The sequence below is a fragment of the Oncorhynchus kisutch genome, unplaced genomic scaffold, assembly GCF_002021735.2.
Source record: "Oncorhynchus kisutch isolate 150728-3 unplaced genomic scaffold, Okis_V2 Okis01b-Okis20b_hom, whole genome shotgun sequence".
Taxonomy (NCBI): Eukaryota; Metazoa; Chordata; class Actinopteri; order Salmoniformes; family Salmonidae; genus Oncorhynchus; species Oncorhynchus kisutch.
Genome location: NW_022261978.1, coordinates 8199106 through 8217250, shown reverse-complemented (window position 1 = coordinate 8217250; position 18145 = coordinate 8199106). Strand labels below are relative to the sequence as shown.

Genomic DNA, 18145 nt, shown 5'->3' with positions numbered 1-18145 from the left:
ACTGTTGTACTTCCTCTTTAATGCTAGGATGCCATTACAATCCTGGGCTTCACTAATGAAGAGAAGCTTGGCATCTACAAGCTGACAGGAGCTGTGTTGCACCATGGAAACTTGAAATTCAAGCAGAAGCAGCGTGAGGAGCAGGCCGAGCCAGACGGCACAGAGGGTGAGTCCCACTCATAGATATACAATATGTAAAGCATTAGTCCCATTCCCCAACATAGAAATAGAACACCTAGGACAGACAGTGCCACATGAACGTCAGGCAGGAGATCATTTTTAGAGGACAAATTCCAACCTCCACAAATGTGGGTGAAACAAAACCTAACCCACAAAGAAGTTACCCAAACTATTTTGTCAGTGTGAAATCAGAAACAAGTGATCTTGTGTCCCTGAGTCTGTTGTTGTTGGTTCTCTCTCCAGTGGCTGATAAAATCGCCTACTTGCTGGGCCTGAACTCAGCTGAGATGTTGAAGGCTTTGTGCTACCCAAGAGTGAAGGTCGGCAACGAGTATGTGACCAAGGGACAGACTGTGCCTCAGGTAAGGTGGCCAAACACAGAATCTACCATTTTCTGAGCACAGGAATTAAAATATCTTATTTTGGGGACGAGTGCATTGCTTTTGTTTTTCCCAAGCTTGTATCACCTTATCACTAGACATGGTCAATATCTCATGTATTAATATGAGGTATTATCATTGCAGGTTAATAACTCAGTCAGTGCTCTGGCCAAGTCCATCTATGAGAGGATGTTCTTGTGGATGGTCATCCGTATCAATGAGATGTTGGACACCAAGAATCCAAGACAGTTCTATATCGGTGTGCTTGACATTGCCGGGTTTGAGATCTTTGATGTGAGTATGAGACCAGAACAAGACAATTAGTTGTGATTGAGAGGGATTACAGTCTTGTATGATGAAATGATCCCTTTTAAAATTCCATCAACAGTACAACAGCATGGAGCAGCTGTGCATCAACTTCACCAATGAGAAACTGCAACAGTTTTTCAACCACACCATGTTCGTCCTGGAGCAAGAGGAGTACAAGAAGGAGGGAATCATCTGGGCCTTCATTGACTTCGGCATGGACTTGGCTGCCTGCATTGAGCTTATTGAGAAGGTAAGATGTCTGTGAGGATTATAATGGACAGTAACAGTAAAGCTCATATGGAGCGCTGTGTGTTGTTTAAATCACTGGGAAAGCCAAAACAGTCAAAACAAATCCATATTACAACCTGTGTTGTGATAATTGCGTTGTTTGCTCTATAACCTGTTAGTTTATATGCCTTGCCACCGTGATATATAGGTCTAAGACCGAGACAAAAAGAAGACAAGGCGGCAGAATAAATTCAACCACATCTTTGTTTCATCACAAAACCGGAGAGCAACATCTGTCTTGTGGAGTCCACAAAGCATAATGAATGTAACAACAGTTACATGACCTACAACATGGTCAGTCAAGTACATTTTTCTGCCATTTTCGAACCACTAAATATCTATTGACTTAGAACCACGGAGAGTTACTGCAATTCACAAAGATAACAGGAGCTGCCTCCCTCCACTATTCCAGCGCCATTTCAATTTCAACATTTCAACATCATCAAATCACCTATGCTTAGTCTACAGTGAAAACGAAATTATTCCAAAAACGATTTTAGTCCAATCAACGTAAGCTAAATGTGTTTGTCCATGTTACTAACGTGTGTGTTTGTGTGAGTAAGTAGAAAAACATGTTGACTCACCCTACTTGCAGAGAAACGCCAATACCATCCTCCTCTCTTTCATGTTGCAGAAACTTAAAAGATTTTAAAAATTGTTCTAAGCTACCTGGCTAAAATGCTTGCTTGCTATTCTAACTAGTCTAATACAGTGACAATTTAAAGATTCCAAAAACAAGTTTATTCCAATCAACGTCAGCTAAATATCACGTGGCTGTCCATGGTACTAATTTATGTGAGTAGAAAAAACATGTTGACTAACTCTACTTGTAGAGAAACGCCATCCTCCTGTCTTTCATGTTGCTGAAAGTCTCTGTCATACAGTACCACCTTTACATTTTTGTTGTCCTTGGCTACCTGGCTAAAACCATTGCTCGCTATTCTAACTTCCTTTCCTGGGCAACGATTAGCCAGCTAGTTAACATTAGCCTTCTACATCTAGCTACATGTTGAACTTCCATACTCTCAGACCAAAAGAACAATGTATGAACTTATGGTTGGATCAGAATTGCTGTTAGAATCATTGGCAAGGACGGCGAAATAAGTAATACTAAGAGGACAAATCCCTGTCTCTATCCATGACTAATTTAGGAAAGGGCCCATTTTAGCTAGCAAGCTATCCACCGGAGGACAACAACAATGAGATGCAACAATTTATGATGTTTGGATTGATGTGAAGCCAAATTCAAACTGGCTTCATTTCACACATTTTTTGGTGCACCAGGACCATTCACAGATTAGCTCACTCAGTTTAGCTCAACTCTGATTCACTGTTATTGTATAAAATAAATATCAACTGAGGCCAAATGTTCGTCATCTTCTTCCCATGTATTCAGTGTTACAATATCATATTAGTTTTGACAGCATCAGATAGAAGAGCTACACATACAGAGAAAGAGGGGCGAAGTTTTGCTCGCTCGCATTCTTTACCTGGAGAGATACATTCAGCCTCTTGCTAAGCAAGACGAAAGATATAAAATAATGACATTTTTGGGGGGGAAGCCTGGCTTCCTTTGGCACCCATTAATATACGCCACTGACATGTTATCTGACTGTTGAGAACTCAATATGTTTCCTATTATGTGTCCCTAAATTATTATAATCCTATAATAGCATGTTCGCTAAATGAATAAATGTGATCCTAAATGGAAATATCACTAATTTGATATACATCTCTTTTCGTAAAGCCATTGGGCATCTTCTCCATCCTTGAAGAGGAGTGCATGTTCCCCAAGTCTTCAGACACCACCTTCAAGGACAAGCTGTACGCCCAGCATCTTGGCAAAACGAAGGCGTTTGAGAAGCCCAAGCCTGCCAAAGGCAAGGCAGAGGCCCACTTCTCCCTGGTGCATTACGCCGGAACTGTGGACTACAACATCACTGGATGGCTGGAGAAGAACAAGGACCCCCTGAACGACTCAGTTTGTCAACTGTACCAGAAGTCCGCAGTCAAAATTCTGGCTGCCCTGTATCCTGCTCCACCACCTGAGGGTAAGACTGGCATCACATCAAAATATTTAAATAAGCACTACTTATAACTTAGACCGAATGTTCTTTAAAATCTTTGAATGTATAGCAATTTCTCAGGATATTTTCACCAGGTTAATTCAAATCACACATTAGGTGTTATTCTACACAATCTCATTGGCAGCATTTGCCTCTAGATACCTGTGAAGTTAACCAGAGATTCTCTGGTTTATAATTAGTGTGTTTGCTGAAGACAAGACCACTCTAGATTTCTTACATACTCTTATTATTATTCTATTTATTCCACCCGCTCTAGGAAATGTACTTTTCTAGTTATCTTTTACTTTTCCCCATTTTAACAGATAAAGCCAAGAAAGGAGGCAAGAAGAAGGGTGGTTCCATGCAGACTGTGTCCTCCCAGTTCAGGGTGAGCTTTTGAAATGTGTATATTCAGTCCTTCAAAAGGTGCATTGATTATCATAAATGATGTCTGAGAAAACGGTTTGTAACCCCCTTACAGGAGAACTTACATAAGCTGATGACCAACTTGAGGAGCACTCATCCTCACTTTGTGCGCTGCCTGATCCCCAACGAGTCAAAGACTCCAGGTACAGGAAATATTGATTTGAAATGTAATCTTATCAGTATAGTATCAGTAACCTTAACGATCCCAATCTATAATCTGTTTATGAGTATTAAAAGAGACTTGTTTTGTTTTACCAGGTCTGATGGAGAACTTCCTGGTTATCCACCAGCTCAGGTGTAATGGTGTACTGGAGGGTATCAGGATCTGCAGAAAGGGCTTCCCCAGCAGAATCATCTATGCTGACTTCAAGCAGAGGTACACACGCACAAGCACACACACACACACACACACACACGCACACACACCACATGAAATATCTGCTCCAAGGGTTTTCCCAGCATCAGAATAGGCTTACCTTTTACGAAATATAACCAACCTATTACAACTTGACATGTTAAAAATGTCTCCTCATTCAGGTACAAAGTACTGAATGCCAGCGTCATCCCTGAGGGCCAGTTCATGGACAACAAGAAGGCTTCTGAGAAGCTGCTTGGGTCCATTGATGTGAATCACGAGGATTACAAGTTTGGACACACCAAGGTCAGTCAAAAACCCCCAATAAAAGCTGACAACAAAACACAACTTGAATAATAATTTAAACCCGTACCGTATAAAATCTCTCCAGGTGATCTATCCATCCTTTTGTTCTTTCTTCTTCATTTAACTAATGGAAAAGGTGAAAAAACATTTTAGTGTTTTTTTTTCTTCAGTCATTCATCACAAGTATAGACGAGAAACTAAACTCATTATCATGTGCATTGTGTTATAGTGGTATGGCTGCAGTTATCTGTATCTGTGTAGATTTTTCATTTACAACTGTACAATAAGTAACAACTTAGACACAACCTCTCCCATGGTTTGTTTGTAACAGTTGCAAAGCTTATGTTGTTTAAATCAATCTAGTGGTGTTGTTCCCCTCTTTTGATTCAACCATTTCTATCTGACACCATCTGTGGTTCCATTGACCATGTTAACCTGTGTCTCAGGTGTTCTTCAAAGCCGGTCTGCTGGGTGTCCTGGAGGAGATGAGAGATGAGAAGCTGGCCTCTCTGGTCGGCATGGTCCAGGCTCTCAGCCGTGGATTCCTCATGAGGAGAGAGTTCAGCAAGATGATGGAGAGGAGGTGAGGAATAGTAGACATCTTGGCAAAGCTTTCTGTCAACCACCTGTATCTAATGCATTATGATTACATACTGTATATGCTGTGAGTTGTTCAGAATGAGAAAGTACATCTTATAATGGTCTACTAAAGATTTTGGGTTCATTAATTTAGTCCAGAAATGGATGTAGCAACTAAGGATTCTAGCTTTATAGCTGCAGTTTCGGGTTTGGCTGTTCAATTTGCTTTTACATTTGTGGTATTTATCCATTAATTCTGGAAGAAAATAAAATGTCTCATGAGCTTAGCATGACTGTCAGTCATTGCATCTAGGGCACTCACTATGAATTTAATAGGGGTTACATTTCCCTAGCCCCATTCCTCAGCTGTAAACAAACAGTGGTGTGGGGCCCCATTTTGTTGTTCTTCGAGTCACAGAATGTAGCTTTAAGCATGTCACTCACCATGACACTCTGTCCTTTCTGTCGACCAGAGAATCAGTTTACGCCATCCAGTACAACATCCGCTCATTCATGAATGTCAAAACCTGGCCATGGATGAAGTTGTACTTCAAGATCAAGCCCCTGCTGCAGAGCGCTGAGACTGAGAAGGAGCTGGCCAACATGAAGGAGAACTATGAGAAGATGACGACAGACCTGGCAAAGGCTCTGGCCACAAAGAAGCAAATGGAGGAGAAGTTGGTATCCCTGACGCAGGAGAAGAACGACCTGGCGCTCCAAGTAGCATCTGTGAGACAGCAACAAGCTTCATAAGGGCACATCCACACACACAAATACACACACAGACATACATACAAACCCACAAACACATATGAACACACTGTGAAGGTTTAACACGTTTTTATTGCCAATATTATATATTTCATGAATTTCTATTGATTTAATCTGACCTTCAATACACAAAGTGAGGCCTCTGATTTTTTTTTCTGCTGTTCTGAAACCAGGAAGGAGAGAGTCTGAACGATGCTGAGGAAAGGTGTGAGGGGCTCATCAAGAGCAAGATCCAGCAGGAGGCCAAACTCAAAGAGACGACCGAGAGGCTGGAGGATGAGGAGGAGATCAATGCTGAGTTGACTGCCAAGAAGAGGAAGCTGGAGGATGAGTGCTCTGAGCTGAAGAAGGACATTGATGACCTGGAGCTCACCCTGGCCAAAGTGGAGAAGGAGAAGCACGCCACTGAAAACAAGGTCTTGTGTCTTACAGTCTAACCAAACAATAATCCAAACATTAAACAACTCAAAACATAGCTTAACAGAAATGGAATTCAAGTTGTATTGTGGGTGCAGGAAATATTAAGACACAACAGTAGAACTTCAGCACTCCCCACATTCATTGTATGTTCTGCTCGACATCATTTTTTACTTCAATTCAGTACACTGGCATGGTAAACACTGCCATCTAGTGTTGAATCTATAGTACAGTAATTGTTGACACATTTCTAATTTAAAGTAAATGAATGCAAAGGTATATTAAACTTAAAGTGACCAAAGAGAAAATTTGCCGTTTTCAGGTTAAAAACCTGACAGAGGAGATGGCGTCTATGGATGAGAGTGTTGCCAAGCTGACCAAGGAGAAGAAAGCCCTCCAAGAGGCCCACCAGCAGACACTGGATGACCTGCAGGCAGAGGAGGACAAAGTCAACACTCTGACCAAGGCCAAGACCAAGCTGGAACAGCAAGTGGACGACGTGAGTGGAGTTTGACATTTTGGCCATGATAGTATGTAAGATGATATTATCTTCAGTTGTTTAGATTTTAACAATATATGTGTTTTCATCTTCTAGCTTGAGGGTTCTCTGGAGCAAGAGAAGAAGCTCCGTATGGACCTTGAGAGATCCAAGAGAAAGCTGGAGGGAGATCTGAAACTGGCCCAGGAGTCCATAATGGACCTGGAGAATGACAAGCAGCAAGCTGATGAGAAAATAAAGAAGTAAACACAAACAAATGACTACAGTATTATCTGCTATAATGGTTGTTTTTGACTAACTATTGTAATTATGAATTATTATTTGCATGTGATTCTTAAAAGCAAAGTGAATACTCTCCCTTTACACTATCGAACCAAAACCAACTCTGCAATCAACGTGTTTGTGTTTATTAGGAAGGAGTTTGAGACCACCCAGCTCCTCAGCAAGGTTGAGGATGAGCAGTCTCTGGGAGCTCAGCTGCAGAAGAAGATCAAGGAACTCCAGGTCCAGTACAGGATATAAGCTCCAGTACAGAAAAGCACAGACTTGAATCAAGTCTTGAAAAACATTATTCTGGTAGCAAACATTTTTCCAGGTGGCTTCTGACAGCTGAGTAGGTTGGAAGATGGTGTTTCTTAACATTGTGGTTTTGGTTCCTTAATGAGACACTGTCTACTGAATATATTAGTGTAACTGGCTTCATATTAAACACATTTATGTTAAATATATATACTATTATTATTTTGTGAGGTTCAATTGTTTCAACTGTATTGTAGTGTTCATCCCCCTGCTCCTGTCCCCTGTTCTAGGCCCGTATTGAGGAGCTGGAGGAGGAAATTGAGGCTGAGCGTGCTGCCAGGGCTAAGGTTGAGAAGCAGAGGGCCGATCTCTCCAGGGAACTTGAGGAGATCAGCGAGAGGCTGGAGGAGGCCGGAGGCGCCACTGCTGCTCAGATTGAGATGAACAAGAAGCGTGAGGCTGAGTTTCAGAAGCTGCGTCGTGATCTTGAAGAGTCCACCCTGCAGCATGAGGCCACAGCCGCCGCTCTGCGCAAGAAGCAGGCCGACAGTGTGGCTGAGCTCGGGGAGCAGATCGACAACCTGCAGCGCGTCAAGCAGAAGCTGGAGAAGGAGAAGAGCGAGTACAAGATGGAGATTGATGACCTCTCCAGCAACATGGAGGCCGTCGCCAAGGCAAAGGTGAGTAGTGATGTTTTGATCAAGCAGTGTTGAGGAGGGTCAACTACATCACCATTCAAGTGAACTGAAGTTGACAGGAGTCCCACATATAAAGTAATGATGGAACGTGTTTCACTAACAGGGCAATCTGGAGAAGATGTGCCGTACTCTTGAGGACCAGCTGAGTGAGCTCAAGACTAAGAATGATGAGAATGTTCGCCAGGTCAACGACATCAGCGGACAGAGGGCCAGACTCCTGACAGAAAATGGTACCATCAACAATGAACAATAAGCCAATGCTTTCCTTTAGTAGAAAACAAAATGTGTTGTGGGCACAATCCACACAGTTGCTACTGTACTATTCACTGCCCTATTGCCTACAATACCTCAAAATACATTTTCAATCTTAGAGAACAGAGACCCTATTTACAAGATGTCCCTCTGTCCCTGCAGGTGAGTTTGGCCGCCAGCTTGAGGAGAAGGAAGCCCTGGTGTCTCAGCTGACCAGAGGCAAACAGGCCTTCACCCAGCAGGTGGAGGAGCTGAAGAGGGCGATTGAGGAGGAGGTCAAGGTAAGGGACCCAAAATGGACTCCATGTCCACAGAGTTTAGAGCTTTTTCTTCATATAGACTGTGACTAAGCAAACCTCTGAGACTCCTACTATCTCACCATCCTCTGAGACTCCTACTGTCTCACCATCCTCAGAGACTCCTACTGTCTCTCCAACCTCAGACTCCTCTCTCCACCCTCAGAGACTCCTATTGTCTCTCCACCCTCAGAGACTCCTATTGTCTCTCCACCCTCAGAGACTTCGACCATAATTTGTTTGACTATCTCACTAATCTCTCCTTGTCTTTCATTCTCACAGGCTAAAAACGCACTGGCCCACGGTGTTCAGTCTGCCCGCCATGACTGTGACCTCCTGAGGGAGCAGTTTGAGGAGGAGCAGGAGGCCAAGGCAGAGCTGCAACGCGGCATGTCCAAGGCCAACAGTGAGGTGGCTCAGTGGAGGACTAAGTATGAAACTGATGCCATCCAGCGCACAGAGGAGCTGGAGGAGGCCAAGTGAGTCGCACACAACAGAAAAACTCAGATATGGTGTGGATGGTGAGGGTGGTAGGGGGCTCTGAGAAAATGTTACATCAATATGTATTGTAACATTTCTTTCACACTATCAAACCACCCTCTGTTGTCCAACAGGAAGAAGCTGGCCCAGCGTCTGCAGGATGCTGAGGAGACCATTGAGGCGACCAACTCCAAGTGCGCCTCCCTGGAGAAGACCAAGCAGAGGCTGCAGGGAGAGGTGGAGGACCTCATGATTGATGTTGAGAGAGCCAACGCATTGGCCGCCAACCTCGACAAGAAGCAGAGGAACTTTGACAAGGTGAAAATGAATAAAGCTACATTTTTTTATCAAGTTTATAATTGTTGCATATTTCTAATTTAAAACTATTAAACTCCACATCAATGACTTCTAATGAAAACTCCACGGATTCCCCTAGGTTCTGGCAGAGTGGAAGCAGAAGTATGAGGAGGGCCAGGCTGAGCTGGAAGGAGCTCAGAAGGAGGCTCGCTCTATGAGCACTGAACTCTTCAAGATGAAGAACTCCTACGAGGAAGCTCTGGATCATCTGGAGACTCTGAAGAGAGAGAACAAGAACCTGCAACGTGAGCATTTGACAGCGATTCTATTTGGCTCATGTTTCATTAGCAATATGAATTGCTGTTAATTAATTCACTGTTATTATGATTCAATATCAACTTCAGTACATTGACATATCCACTTAAAATCCCCCAAGTCTAAACTTCTTGTGTGTGTGTGTGTGTGTGTGTGTGCAGAGGAGATCTCTGACCTGACTGAGCAGATTGGAGAGACTGGCAAGAGCATCCATGAGCTGGAGAAGGCCAAGAAGACCGTGGAGACAGAGAAGTCTGAGATCCAGACCGCTCTGGAGGAGGCTGAGGTACAAACTACAGCTGTTTGTTGGGAAAAGCAGTGTTAACTAACCAATGCCAGCTACAGTGAAAGGCCCTGTGTATTGGTGTTTATTGTAGTCATATATATTTAATTCCTACATCCAAATATATTGAACACAATTGGCCTGACTGCTTCTGTTTGTCCAGGGCACACTGGAGCACGAGGAATCCAAGATTCTGCGTGTGCAGCTGGAGCTGAACCAGATCAAGGGTGAGGTGGACAGAAAGATCGCAGAGAAGGATGAGGAGATGGAGCAGATCAAGAGGAACAGCCAGAGGGTGGTTGACTCCATGCAGAGCACCCTGGACTCTGAGGTCAGGAGCAGGAATGATGCCCTGAGGGTGAAGAAGAAGATGGAGGGAGACCTGAACGAGATGGAGATCCAGCTGAGCCACTCCAACAGGCAGGCCGCTGAGGCCCAGAAACAGCTGAGGAACGTCCAGGGACAGCTCAAGGTAAAGGGACTGGGACATCAGGTTCAAACACCTGAACATGGCTAGGGATTTGTTTGTGAAACACCCCTACTTCCACAAGTCCTAATGAACGTATGTCATTGTGAACCACAGGATGCCCAATTGCACCTTGATGACGCCGTCCGTGTTGCAGAAGACATGAAGGAGCAGGCAGCTATGGTGGAGCGCAGAAACGGTCTGATGGTGGCTGAAATCGAGGAGCTGAGAGTTGCTCTGGAGCAGACAGAGAGAGGCCGCAAAGTGGCTGAGACTGAGCTGGTAGACGCCAGCGAGCGTGTTGGACTGCTGCACTCCCAGGTATGGGTCAAAAGCCATTTCTAATGAACCTCAAACAAACAAACAGTTTAAACACACCTGGAAATTGACCGTGCTTGCCTTAGATTTTCATAATTTCAGTCTTGTGACTTGCAAGTTTTCTTGAGAGTCAAACAAATCGTCTTCCTCCTTCAGAACACCAGCCTTCTGAACACCAAGAAGAAGCTGGAGACTGACCTGGTGCAGGTGCAGGGAGAGGTGGACGACATCGTCCAGGAGGCCAGGAATGCAGAGGAGAAGGCCAAGAAGGCAATTACTGATGTGAGTCCTTGAATTACATCAACTTGATTTGTCCCCATGTGCCAATGGTAGCTGGGCTGGTTAAGAACAACAAAGATCTGCAAGGGACATTATGATTGGTGCATAAATTAAACACACTACTATTCCAGGCGGCCATGATGGCTGAGGAGCTGAAGAAGGAGCAGGACACCAGTTCTCACCTGGAGAGGATGAAGAAGAACCTGGAGGTCACAGTCAAGGACCTGCAGCACCGCCTGGATGAGGCTGAGAATCTGGCCATGAAGGGAGGCAAGAAGCAGCTCCAGAAACTGGAGTCCAGGGTGAGATACCTGCAGGGTGGATTAGGGTGGATTGAAAGACTGATTGCTGGAAATGTATTTGATCATGTTAAAATACACAGGAGCATTTTGTAATGACTTTTTATCTCAATAACCCATCTAGATCAGGGGTTCCCAAACTGTTTTGTGGCAAGGACCACTTTTGTGTTAGCGAATTCATCAGAGACCCCCCTCATAATATATCAGAACACAACTCCTACTTTAATTAAAGTGAATTTATGATCACAACAAAACCAATTATAACAATTTTACATTTATTTAGTGGAGTTGACCAAAACCTTTAAATAAACGCAAACGTATTCATCTAGTTGCTTCCTTCAGCCTTAAACTGTTGTCTCAGCAGACTTCTTCTAATCTGCCATTTCATTCATAATAATAATAATAATAATAATTACCAACAAATATCAACACACAATATAATATACATTAATCGAATTGATGTCATAGTAATAATTTCTCTCTCCATTGTTACTGCTCATTCACTGGCCGTTGCTAGGGAAGCTAGCGTTGCTAATGCGGGGCTAGCAGCTAGCAGGCTAATGTCTGAATTAGCTTTTAGGCTAGCGGAGTATAATAAATTCATAAAACCTGAAATTACAACATAACATCTCAAACATATATACACACTCCTGAAACAGTACCGTTTGAATATGGTGATTTTTACACTCGCTTACCTTCAAAATAAAGACATAAAAATGTATTTATGTCGGTGCTTCTGTCTTGCTGTTGGCTCACTTGGCAAACTACTCTCAACTGCCAGAGCGCGAGCTCCATAATAGAAGCAATGTCACAACATTAAAACATGCGAGTGGCGGCCTCTAGTCGCCGTACTGGTACTGCACCATACACCGCTAAACTCATGAAAACATGGATAAATAGTCCTATTTCAAATACAAGAAGAATTTGGGTTGAGAGCCTCCCAGACCCGTTGTTTATCTAAGAGTTAATAACATACATTGTGGATAAATAATATTACATTGTACTGTATTGCACCCTCTCAACTTTTTTTCCCGGGCTGTTTAATCTACTATAAATATTCATAAATAAATTCAAATGTAAATTTCACTTTGGGAACCACTGACCCAGATAATGAAAAGGTGACGTTATTATTACAGACCACTTGAATTAAAATAATGAAATGACTTGACTGAGTAGAAGACTCTGTTTTACAAAACGTCAGATTTCACCACCTCAAACAAATGCCTAAATGTATTTCTTCCACAAAGGTGCGTGAGCTCGAGACTGAGGTGGAGGCCGAGCAGAGAAGAGGTGTAGACGCAGTCAAGGGAGTCCGCAAGTATGAGCGCAGAGTCAAGGAGCTCACTTACCAGGTAAGAGAAAGTGTCAAGTTTGTGAAGAATGAACTAACACAGACAGGTTTGTGTATATAACTATGGGATATTGATTCTTTGCTCTTCTCCCACAGACTGAGGAGGATAAGAAGAACGTTAACAGACTTCAGGACCTGGTAGATAAGCTGCAGATGAAAGTGAAGGCCTACAAGAGGCATTCTGAGGAATCGGTGAGTCACAGACTTAGTCAAATACTCTGATTTTTTACGCTACAAAACGTAACATCCATGTGGTTTAGTTGAAGTGTTGCTACAGCACACCTGTCATCAATGACTCAATTGATGTTACAAGTAATTGCTTAAGAAATGATCAACATTTCTGAGTGTTTGCTGCGCTGGGGGCTGGTCTAGTGATCGTGCTGGAGGCAGCAGATTGATCCCCCGTTCTGCCACTCACTTCCTCTGCTGTATCATCCAGCTTCCTGTATACATTGTTATTCTAAAGCTGTCTTTTTTTGTATTTCGTTTTTTTAAAACAGATTATTAATTTGCTTCCTGGTTTCAAACTTTAAATGCTGATGTTCTGCTCTCCCTCTCTTTTCCTCACCCAGGAGGAAGCAGCAAACCAGCACATGTCTAAGTTCAGGAAGGTTCAGCATGAGCTGGAGGAGGCTGAGGAGCGTGCTGACATTGCTGAGACTCAGGTCAACAAGCTCAGAGCCAAGACCCGTGACTCTGGAAAGGTACAGAACTGCTGCTAGACCTGTACCTGACTCATGTTCAGATATGACCACATCAACACCACCTATGATTCAGTCTTCTCAGAGGTCAATACAGACCTTTTACACTCAACTGTATTGAAGATCCCTAAGAAGAACATTTCAGGAAGGGCTAAACAATCTAATGAGAGTAATTCAGTTAGTACTTCAACATCAAATATCCAAGCTGAGTACTGAGCACTAAAGACTTGATCCATTATATTCTATCCATATATTTATCATATTCATTGTTATTACTGATCCATTATATTCTATCCAAGTCTATCCGTATATTTATCATGTTCATTATTATTACTGATCCATTATATTCTATCCATATATTTATCATATTCATTATTATTACTGATCCATTATATTCTATCCATATATTTATCATGTTCATTATTATTACTGATCCATTATATTCTATCCATATATTTATCATGTTCATTATTATTACTGATCCATTATATTCTATCCATATATTTATCATGTTCATTATTGTTACTGATCCATTATATTCTATCCATATATTTATCATGTTCATTATTATTACTGATCCATTATATTCTATCCATATATTTATCATGTTCATTATTGTTACTGATCCATTATATTCTATCCATATATTTATCATGTTCATTATTATTACTGATCCATTATATTCTATCCATATATTTATCATGTTCATTATTATTACTGATCCATTATATTATTTATTTCTTCTTACAGGGAAAAGAAGTTGCTGAATAAACAAGACCAAAGTATTGAAGATCAAAGTCTTACCATTTTCCTGTGATGCATAAAATATGATTTTCATGGTGAAATGTTGAGCATTGATTAAAAACATGTGGATCTACATACACTTCCTTTGTGACTGTGGATTTATTACTCAACAAACAGCTTTTCAAACCATAATAATATTGTACTTTAATTAAAGGAGCAATCTGGGATTCCTACAACAACAAAGTGGTACCACAACAAAGCAGACACCCCAACAAAGCAGACACCCCAACAAATTTTGGTAAACATCTGAGGGATGAGGATGGAGAAATGTAACCACTATCAAATTCTTAGACTGAGCTATGTATGTAAGGACTGACCATTGTAGTGGAGATTTCCGTACAGAGAAAGACTTGGACAATTATTCAAACAATCATCTTTATTCAACATCGATTAATTATTGCAATAATGAAACCGTCGACCGCACACTCCAAGTTGTGTTGCCGAGAGCATAGCTGATAATGAAAAAAACTGAGATCTTATATAGGCCCTAAATGCTCAGTCAGTCATTTGTACCGTTCCCATAAGCCACCTTGGTATATCTCCTGGTTATCTGCACGGGATGTTATTTAACTTCCAACCCGGTTTTTATTTATTTTACCTTTATTTAACCAGGTAGGCAAGTTGAGAACAAGTTCTCATTTACAATTGCGACCTGGCCAAGATAAAGCAAAGCAGTTCGACAGATAAAACGACACAGAGTTACACATGGAGTAAAAACAAACATACAGTCAATAATGCAGTATAAACAAGTCTATATACAATGTGAGCAAATGAGGTGAGAAGGGAGGTAAAGGCAAAAAAAAGGCCATGATGGCAAAGTAAATACAATATAGCAAGTAAAATACTGGAATGGTAGTTTTGCAATGGAAGAATGTGCAAAGTAGAAATAAAAAAATAATGGGGTGCAAAGGAGCAAAATAAATAAATAAATAAAAATTAAATACAGTTGGGAAAGAGGTAGTTGTTTGGGCTAAATTATAGGTGGGCTATGTACAGGTGCAGTAATCTGTGAGCTGCTCTGACAGTTGGTGCTTAAAGCTAGTGAGGGAGATAAGTGTTTCCAGTTTCAGAGATTTTTGTAGTTCGTTCCAGTCATTGGCAGCAGAGAACTGGAAGGAGAGGCGGCCAAAGAAAGAATTGGTCTTGGGGGTGACTAGAGAGATATACCTGCTGGAGCGTGTGCTACAGGTGGGAGATGCTATGGTGACCAGCGAGCTGAGATAAGGGGGGACTTTACCTAGCAGGGTCTTGTAGATGACATGGAGCCAGTGGGTTTGGCGACGAGTATGAAGCGAGGGCCAGCCAACGAGAGCGTACAGGTCGCAATGGTGGGTAGTATATGGGGCTTTGGTGATAAAACGGATTGCACTGTGATAGACTGCATCCAATTTGTTGAGTAGGGTATTGGAGGCTATTTTGTAAATGACATCGCCAAAGTCGAGGATTGGTAGGATGGTCAGTTTTACAAGGGTATGTTTGGCAGCATGAGTGAAGGATGCTTTGTTGCGAAATAGGAAGCCAATTCTAGATTTAACTTTGGATTGGAGATGTTTGATATGGGTCTGGAAGGAGAGTTTACAGTCTAACCAGACACCTAAGTATTTGTAGTTGTCCACGTATTCTAAGTCAGAGCCGTCCAGAGTAGTGATGTTGGACAGGCGGGTAGGTGCAGGTAGCGATCGGTTGAAGAGCATGCATTTAGTTTTACTTGTATTTAAGAGCAATTGGAGGCCACGGAAGGAGAGTTGTATGGCATTGAAGCTTGCCTGGAGGGTTGTTAACACAGTGTCCAAAGAAGGGCCGGAAGTATACAGAATGGTGTCGTCTGCGTAGAGGTGGATCAGGGACTCACCAGCAGCAAGAGCGACCTCATTGATGTATACAGAGAAGAGAGTCGGTCCAAGAATTGAACCCTGTGGCACCCCCATAGAGACTGCCAGAGGTCCGGACAGCAGACCCTCCGACTTGACACACTGAACTCTATCAGAGAAGTAGTTGGTGAACCAGGCGAGGCAATCATTTGAGAAACCAAGGCTGTCGAGTCTGCCGATGAGGATATGGTGATTGACAGAGTCGAAAGCCTTGGCCAGATCAATGAATACGGCAATGAAACAGTAATGTTTCTTATCGATGGCGGTTAAGATATCGTTTAGGACCTTGAGCGTGGCTGAGGTGCACCCATGACCAGCTCTGAAACCAGATTGCATAGCAGAGAAGGTATGGTGAGATTCGAAATGGTCGGTAATCTGTTTGTTGACTTGGCTTTCGAAGACCTTAGAAAGGCACGGTAGGATAGATATAGGTCTGTAGCAGTTTGGGTCAAGAGTGTCCCCCCCTTTGAAGAGGGGGATGACCGCAGCTGCTTTCCAATCTTTGGGAATCTCAGACGACACGAAAGAGAGGTTGAAAAGGCTAGTAATAGGGGTGGCAACAATTTCGGCAGATAATTTTAGAAAGAAAGGGTCCAGATTGTCTAGCCCGGCTGATTTGTAGGGGTCCAGATTTTGCAGCTCTTTCAGAACATCAGCTGAATGGATTTGGGAGAAGGAGAAATGGGGAAGGCTTGGGCGAGTTGCTGTTGGGGGTGCAGTGCTGTTGTCCGGGGTAGGAGTAGCCAGGTGGAAAGCATGGCCAGCCGTAGAAAAATGCTTATTGAAATTCTCAATTATGGTGGATTTATCAGTGGTGACAGTGTTTCCTATCTTCAGTGCAGTGGGCAGCTGGGAGGAGGTGTTCTTATTCTCCATGGACTTTACAGTGTCCCAGAACTTTTTTGAGTTAGTGTTGCAGGAAGCAAATTTCTGCTTGAAAAAGCTAGCCTTGGCTTTTCTAACTGCCTGTGTATAATGATTTCTAGCTTCCCTGAACAGCTGCATATCACGGGGGCTGTTCGATGCTAATGCAGAACGCCATAGGATGTTTTTGTGTTGGTTAAGGGCAGTCAGGTCTGGGGAGAACCAAGGGCTATATCTGTTCCTGGTTCTAAATTTCTTGAATGGGGCATGTTTATTTAAGATGGTTAGGAAGGCATTTTAAAAAAATATCCAGGCATCCTCTACTGACGGGATGAGATCAATATCCTTCCAGGATACCCCGGCCAGGTCGATTAGAAAGGCCTGCTCGCAGAAGTGTTTCAGGGAGCGTTTTACAGTGATGAGTGGAGGTCGTTTGACCGCTGACCCATTACGGATGCAGGCAATGAGGCAGTGATCGCTGAGATCTTGGTTGAAGACAGCAGAGGTGTATTTAGAGGGGAAGTTGGTTAGGATGATATCTATGAGGGTGCCCGTGTTTAAGGTTTTGGGGAGGTACCTGGTAGGTTCATTGATTATTTGTGTGAGATTGAGGGCATCAAGTTTAGATTGTAGGATGGCTGGGGTGTTAAGCATGTTCCAGTTTAGGTCGCCTAGCAGCACGAACTCTGAAGATAGATGGGGGGCAATCAGTTCACATATGGTGTCCAGAGCACAGCTGGGGGCAGAGGGTGGTCTATAGCAGGCGGCAGCGGTGAGAGACTTGTTTTTAGAGAGGTGGATTTTTAAAAGTAGAAGTTCAAATTGTTTGGGTACAGACCTGGATAGTAGGACAGAACTCTGCAGGCTATCTTTGCAGTAGATTGCAACACCGCCCCCTTTGGCAGTTCTATCTTGTCTGAAAATGTTGTAGTTTGGAATTAAAACTTCAGAATTTTTGGTGGTCTTCCTAAGCCAGGATTCAGACACAGCTAGAACATCCGGGTTGGCAGAGTGTGCTAAAGCAGTGAATAGAACAAACTTAGGGAGGAGGCTTCTAATGTTAACATGTATGAAACCAAGGCTATTACGGTTACAGAAGTCGTCAAAAGAGAGCGCCTGGGGAATAGGAGTGGAGCTAGGCACTGCAGGGCCTGGATTCACCTCTACATCGCCAGAGGAACATAGGAGGAGTAGAATAAGGGTACGGCTAAAAGCTATGAGAATTGGTCGTCTAGAACGTCTGGAACATAGAGTAAAAGGAGGTTTCTGGGGGCGATAAAATAGCATCAAGGTATAATGTACAGACAAATGTATGGTAGGATGTGAATACAGTGGAGGTAAACCTAGGTATTGAGTGATGAAGAGAGAGATATTGTCTCTAGAAACATCGTTGAAACCAGGAGATGTCATTGCATGTGTGGGTGGTGGAACTAATAGGTTGGATAAGGTATAGTGAGCAGGACTAGAGGCTCTACA

The 18145-nt window shown here is 42.8% G+C and overlaps 1 protein-coding gene across 2 annotated transcripts in view; it reads left to right on the top strand.

The window, feature by feature from the left end:
- The window catches only part of LOC109877622 (myosin heavy chain, fast skeletal muscle), an 82257-nt gene extending 68356 nt beyond the window's left edge, over positions 1–13901 (top strand). For both annotated transcript variants that reach the window (XM_031811336.1, XM_031811337.1), the window contains 30 exons: positions 28–166; positions 424–542; positions 705–854; positions 949–1119; positions 2905–3208; positions 3547–3611; positions 3705–3792; positions 3908–4025; positions 4187–4310; positions 4757–4893; positions 5363–5618; positions 5834–6076; positions 6400–6576; positions 6673–6818; positions 6990–7080; positions 7386–7775; positions 7897–8023; positions 8208–8326; positions 8624–8820; positions 8956–9139; positions 9258–9423; positions 9595–9719; positions 9880–10188; positions 10300–10503; positions 10657–10782; positions 10911–11081; positions 12326–12430; positions 12526–12621; positions 13002–13133; positions 13881–13901. In XM_031811336.1, coding sequence (XP_031667196.1) covers positions 28–166; positions 424–542; positions 705–854; positions 949–1119; positions 2905–3208; positions 3547–3611; positions 3705–3792; positions 3908–4025; positions 4187–4310; positions 4757–4893; positions 5363–5618; positions 5834–6076; positions 6400–6576; positions 6673–6818; positions 6990–7080; positions 7386–7775; positions 7897–8023; positions 8208–8326; positions 8624–8820; positions 8956–9139; positions 9258–9423; positions 9595–9719; positions 9880–10188; positions 10300–10503; positions 10657–10782; positions 10911–11081; positions 12326–12430; positions 12526–12621; positions 13002–13133; positions 13881–13901 — 4800 coding nt within the window. The remainder of the gene's footprint in view (positions 1–27; positions 167–423; positions 543–704; positions 855–948; positions 1120–2904; positions 3209–3546; positions 3612–3704; positions 3793–3907; positions 4026–4186; positions 4311–4756; positions 4894–5362; positions 5619–5833; positions 6077–6399; positions 6577–6672; positions 6819–6989; positions 7081–7385; positions 7776–7896; positions 8024–8207; positions 8327–8623; positions 8821–8955; positions 9140–9257; positions 9424–9594; positions 9720–9879; positions 10189–10299; positions 10504–10656; positions 10783–10910; positions 11082–12325; positions 12431–12525; positions 12622–13001; positions 13134–13880) is intronic.
- Positions 13902–18145: the final 4244 nt, after the last annotated feature.